This window comes from Micromys minutus (assembly GCF_963924665.1).
Source record: "Micromys minutus genome assembly, chromosome: 14".
Taxonomy (NCBI): domain Eukaryota; kingdom Metazoa; phylum Chordata; class Mammalia; order Rodentia; family Muridae; genus Micromys; species Micromys minutus.
The window spans coordinates 2452600-2458919 of record NC_137983.1 but is presented as its reverse complement, the minus strand read 5'-3'; the positions used below and the strand labels follow the sequence as shown (position 1 = coordinate 2458919).

The following is a 6320-nucleotide window of genomic DNA, read 5'->3' as shown; positions in this document are numbered from 1 at the left end:
TCCCCAGAACCCACTTGATGGAAGAAGAGAACCCTCCTGCAAGTTTTCCTCCGGCCTCTGAATTGTGGGTTGATGTAGGTGAGGGCATAGGATAAGGCAAGGCCTGTGATTGGGCAGTGAAAAAGAAAACTCTGCGGGGCAGAGTTCTTGAGAGGGGAGAGAGAGAGAGAGAGAGAGAGAGAGAGAGGAAACCAAGATGGAGGAAGAGAAGGATGACCTGTACCCATGTGGCTTTAATTAGCTACAGGTAGCTATGAATATCTTATAAGAGACGGATTATTACAGAACAATTTGTCTTATCTAGGTGGGCAGTTTATATCAATACCTGAGTTTATTGTGTGGACGTTTTGTGGGGTAAAAATTTACTGATATAAATCTGACTGATAAATTATAAGCCTCGAGTTTTGATTTTACCGGGTTACAGGGGTTTGTGAAAGTTAACTGAGAGATGTGTGGGGCTACTGTGGCAGTGACGGGCCATGGACGGCTCAAGGGACCAGCCATGGAGGCAGAGAGAGCGCCAGGGACAGAGAGCAGCAGGCGGTAGCGTGGTGTGGAGTCCATTTTATTTTATTAACATCTACCGCTGCATGAACACCATCGACTCTGCACACACACAATAGTCATAAAGAAAGGTGATTTTTTTGAGAGTGGAGTGACGGCCATGTGTGCCCTAGGCTCTGCCCAGGGTCCCATCCTCAGCACTGTAAACAAACAAAATGCTTCAAGTGCTGCATCTAGCTGGTAGAGCTTGTCCAGTATGTATGAAGCCCTGGCGTCTGTCCCCTGTACCTGCCTGTCTGGCTGACACTGGGGAGGTGGGGGCAGGGGAATCAGAAGTATAGGTCATCTTCAGCTACATAGCAGGTTGGAGGGCAGCCTGGGCTACATGCGGTCCTGTCTCAAAACAGGCAGAAAAGAGCAGGCCTAGTGCTGTCTGCAGAGGGACAGGCCAGTCACGTCACCTAGTTTTGGGGCTCCAGAGGAGTCTCAGTGCATTCTCACTCCAAACCACTCTAAATGCCCGTGGCTCCTTGGGTCCTCCCTCTCAGCCTCCCACGGCTCCCTCTTGCCCTCCACTAAGCAGACATGAACTTTTCTGGTAGATATCTTCAGCAGTCTCGCTGTAAACCAGGCTCTCCTGCTGCGGTCTCCAGGGATTACTTACAGGTGGGAGCGACCGTTTCGGATGCTATTTGTTTGTTTGTGGCAGTCTCGTGTAGCTCAGGCTTGTCTCAAACTTCCTATGAAGGCAAGGCTGGCCTTGAATCTCATCCTGACAATCTCCCGCCCCAATTTTAAAAAGGGTTTCCCAGCTCTCAGGGCTGGGCTCGGAAGTCTGGCTCTTCCTTGCCACTCTGCAGGCTGCGGCGACCCCTGGTGGAGTAAAGAGGGATGGCAACTAGAAACTTCTTCCCTCTGATGTCCCATTTACAAAAGACAAAAATATCTATCATTTTCTTTTCTTTTCTTTCTTTCTTTCTTTCTTTCTTTCTTTCTTTCTTTCTTTCTTTCTTCCTTCCTTTCTTTCTTTCTTTCTTTCTTTCTTTCTTTCTTTCTTTCTTTCTTTCTTTCTTTCTTTCTTTCTTTCTTTCTTTCTTTCTTTTTTTAAAAATACTTGGTCTAGGGCTCCACACCAAACATTTCTCCGCTGAACTACAACCCCAGTCTTCCAGGATCATTCATACCTATATATCTCTATATCTATAATCTGTATTTTTTACTGTATGATCTGTGTGTGGTATCTCTATCTATAATCTGTATTTTTTACTGTATGTATCTGTGTGTGGTTATGAACAAGTGACTGCAGTAGCAACAATGGTCACATGGAGAAGTCGTGTTCCCTGAAGCTGGAGTTTCAGGTGTTTGCGAGCTGCCAGATGTGGGTGCCGGGGACCGGCCTTGGGTCTTCTGCTAGAACAGCCAGAGCTCTCTACCTCTATGACGTCTCTTCAAAGCCCAGAGGGTGAGCATTTGAACAGTGGATCCAACATAATGTGTTTACAAACATTTGTTTTAGTTTCGTTGGTTTCACCAGACAGTCCAGGTGGGTCTGGACCTCAGCTCCCTTGTTTCCAAGCCCCGGGATGACATGAGCCTCTCCATTTTGTGTTTGTGGGTGTTTTGTATTCTGGCCAGTCCTGGTGGCATAAGCCTTTTTTAACCCCAGAACTTTTTAACCCCAAATGCAGAGGGAGGTGGATCTCTGTGAGTTTGAAACCAGCCTGATCTACAATGTGAGTTCCAGGACAGTCGAGGCTTTATTTGTACATAGAGATTCTGTCTCAAACAAACAAACAAAAAACAAGTGTTTTAAATGTTTCATTTATTTGTAAATACTGCATGTCCCTGTACACCTCTGCATGTAGTACCAAAGTAGCCCAGAGGAGGGTGCTGGATCCCCGGGAACAGAGTTCCCCGTGCTAGCGCTACGGGAGCTGAGAAAACAATCGGGGCGTCTGCAAGAACAACAGGGTCTCCTAGTCGCTGAGCCTCTTCACCAGCCCGCCTCCCCCAAGCCTCAGTACTCATGGGGCAGGGACGGGAGGTGTCCGTAATGCTGCGCCTGCCTGGTACACGCTGCGCTCGGCCATCTCCAGGGCCATGGAACAAAAGGAAACAGAGGAAGAGCACATTTAAAATCTTGACGGAAAACATCCAGAAATTCTGTATTAGTCACATTAAATGTGCGTAGCCGGTTTCAAAGGGGAAACTGAGCTTGGTAAAGTTCGCCTGACGTCAGCAGAGGCGGGAAGGTGTTCCTCAGGCCAACCTGAGCGACAGGCACAGATGTCGCAGAAAAGCCATGGCAAACATGAAATGTAAGGCTCACAAACTATGACATTAAGCACACACAAGATTGTGGAGCGCACGCGGTGCTGCGGGCCATCAAGGGTAGGCGAAAGCCGGATAGCTAGTGTGAGGTCAGAGAGACCAGTTGAAAGGGAAATTAAAAAGAAGGGGAGGGGGGTTGTTTGACTTTTCAGTGATTCTTTTGAGCCCCAGAGAGAGCCTTTTACCCCTGTGTGACCCAGACAGGTCCCTTTTCTAATTCCTGCTGCTGTCTTATCTTGTCCCTGTGACCATCTCCTTCAGAAGAGCTGGCTTTCTAGGCCTCGGGCATTTTCACCCCTGATCCTCAGGACTCCCTAGAATTTGTAAGCCTCATTTTTGTGGCTCTCTGTTGAACTCCCACCTGGAGTTCTTCGAGCTCCTACTGGGTGAGCCCAGCCTTGACTATGAGATAAATGTATCGCGTGCTGCCACCCAGGCAAGGTGTGGGTGTTAAGTTGCTCATGGATGCTGGGTGAGCCACGCCTCCTGGCCCAAGGTTCCCATCCTACTGGGGATCTCGAGGTGGCTTCCTGCAGCCCTTTGTAGATCCAGACCTCGGGCGGTAGCCGATGCTGGACTTGGTCCTAGATCCCGAGCGGGGTCGGGGGCGCGACCCTTTCCGCAGGGTGCCGAGCTCAGCTTCCAGGGCGTAACTGCAGAAAGGAGGTACCATAAGCTCCGGACACCCCGTCACTGTGTCCATCTGGGGAATTCCACCTTCGTGCTCCCCGTTCCCTTCCAAACTCTGACATCCTAGAGATTCCTCCCCAGGGACCTCGGTCCTTCCCCCGGAAGACCCCCGCCAAACCATTGACATTCTCTTTCCATTCTCCTTTTCCTAGCAAACTTGTCTTTTGTCCCCTCTCCTCCCTTCCTGGAGACGCACTGGAGACTCTATTCCCCAAGCGACACCTTAAACCTGGGGTCTTTCACCCCCAGACAACCTACACGCTCACCATCCCACGCGACTTTCAACTTCATCTCCAAGCCCCGCCCACGTGGCCATCCTCCCCTCCCCACCTACCTACAGAGGCACGTACCTAAGTCACGTCCCTAAATACATTCTACGTAGTCATTGGCCAGCGGCCCTTTAACTCACATGTGCTCCCTCAGCGCCACCTCGCGGCCAACACAAGCCTCGCTGTCTGCTTCTGCTGCGCCTGCACGCTGCAGCGCCTCTTTCAACTGTTGCTTGGACTCCGTGGCAGTCGCCTCCCAGCGCACCAAGGCTTCTGCAGGGGACAGAACGACTGAATCTGCGTGCCGTGTGTATGTGTAACTTAAAATATACATGACTTTCTATTTTCATCATCGTCGTCGCTGGCGTCATCGTCGTTTTAGTATTATTATTGCTTTTTGGAGACAAAGTCTCATGTAGCCCAGGCTGACCTCAACTCACAGAAACCCTCCTGTTTCAGCCTCCTGGATCCTGATGTGGCAGGTGTACACCACCAGGCCTGGTTTATGCATGCTGAGCTGAACCTAAGGCTCCATGCATGCCCGGTAAATTCTCTGCCTGCTGAGCCACAGCCACAACCTGGTTTGCGTTACTTTCACGTCTTCCGCGGGCCTTTTTCTAGGTTCTTGCCCTTGCAGGTTGCACTTGAGTTCTTTTTTAGATGGTTTGCACGGTGCTTGCAGGCCCGTGCAGTGAGCGAATCATTTGTGACCTGTCCCTCCCGCAGACCCATCCCCTGCCACCCCAGCCCACCTGTCAGCATTCCGTTCTCCAGCCCCATCTGCGTGCCTCGGACTTTGGCCTGGTCTATCTCAATCTTCAGGGCCTTCAGTTGGGTCTGAAGCCGACTCTGCAGACAAGGGAGAGGGGAGGAAGAAGGGGACAGAGAGGGAGTTCACTGAGTTTCGCCTAGACTCTGCAAAGCAGAGTCTCCACCTAAGACTTGCCACCAGCTCAAGTAGATTGGTGACAATATCTGGCATCCCGAGACTCACACTGGTCCCTCCTTTAAGAGAGACCTCGCTTCCTTGAAGCATCTTCCCAAGCAGGGCAGTCAGGATGCACAGTCAGTTATGACTTCCGCTGCCTCGGGCCTTTCTCCGGGGCAGGCCGAGGGCAGATGGAGGATATTCTGATGCTCCTGTATTGAGTTTAGAGCCCTAAGCTGTGGTTCTTCTGCCTCAGAAGATTTAAAATACAGGCGTCATTTGGACATGCCAGGATACTCCAGTCAGCCCTGCGCTTGGGTGGTGGAGGCAGAAGGATCAGGAGGTCCAGCCAGGCTTGGCCACAGCCTGAGTTCTAGGACATACTGGGCACCTTAATCAGATCCCATCTCAAAATTAAAAGTAAAAAGAGGGCTAGGGGCGTGGATCAGGGGTGGAGCCCCTCCCTGGAAGCCCCCAGTGAGGGGGCTCTGGGCGTGGCTCGGGGAGGGGCTGGGGGCGTGGCGAGGGGCTGGGGGCGTGGCTAAGATACCTAAGGAATCTAAGGGTTCCTTAAATCTGTGCTTCCCTCACAGAACAGTGTCCACGGAAGAAGTGAGGTGCACAAACCGCTGAGTCAGACACAGAAAGGCACACGGCCGTCGTTTAAACATTGTAAATCGCTACGTTTTGACTGGTTTCATTTTGTGATAGGACCTTCTGCAGCCCAGGCTGGTCCCCGCCTCTCCCGTGCTGCAGAGGAAGAGGGTTGAACTCCTGATCTCACTGCCTCTGCCTCCTTTGTGCAGGACAGCAGTGTGACCTCATGCTGCCAATGACTGGGTTTTGAGCGCTCCATGTTGTGAGGCTGTGGGATCAAGAGGGTTAAGAGTTTGAGTGGGTGACCCAGGAAAAGGGAGGTCCTGCTTACCACCCCAAGAGGCCAACTTTAGTCTCCTAATTACAGGTGACATAATGTCTCTCTCTCTCAAAATAGGGCTGATGGAGCCTGAAGTGGGGGTGAGGCAGCACAGAGAGCTCCAGCACAGGATCTCACAAAATTCAAGGGCTTTTCCTTCAGTTCAACAGCAGGGACAAGTGACATTGTGGATCAGAAGTTAGACTCCAAGAAGAACTGACGTTATAGAAGACAGGAGAAACCGAGGTGGTCCTGTACTTCCTCTCCAGCTGTCGGAGAGCTGGGGGACGCTGAGGTCCTAGAAATGGACAAGCAGGCTCTCTTTGTGGACCTTCTGGCTTTCCCCTGCCCCTACCTGGCTGTCTTTGCAGGCCTTGAGTGCAGCCTCCAACTCCCTCCTGTCACCCTCTGCGCGGTGCAGCCGCCAGACCAAGTTTTCCTGAGCTTGCTCAGCCTCGGCCAGCCGCCGCCTCAGTTCTTCGACCTCGGGTGCCGAGTCTGGAGGCAGCACCGTGGCGTTCATCTGCTCAGGTTCTGGGCAGCGGAGTCCCCGGGCCGTCGAGGCCGCCAGATTCCAGGCCACCAGCGCCCCTCCAGCAGCGGCCGCTGCCAGGAACACCGCAGCCCCGCACAGGGCTAGCAGTCGCCATGCGCGCCCCGGCTCCGGGCCTGGCTCTGCCAT

At 52.1% G+C, this 6320-nt stretch overlaps 1 protein-coding gene across 1 annotated transcript; it reads right to left on the bottom strand.

Moving 5' to 3' along the window:
* Positions 1-3340: 3340 nt before the first annotated feature.
* Positions 3341-6320, bottom strand: CCDC194 (coiled-coil domain containing 194; the record flags this gene model as incomplete). The annotated part of the gene is made up of 4 exons (XM_080928869.1): positions 3341-3488; positions 3935-4067; positions 4547-4643; positions 5994-6320. The coding sequence occupies 4 exons, from the start codon at positions 6318-6320 to the stop codon at positions 3341-3343; spliced, it is 705 nt and encodes a 234-aa protein (XP_080784995.1).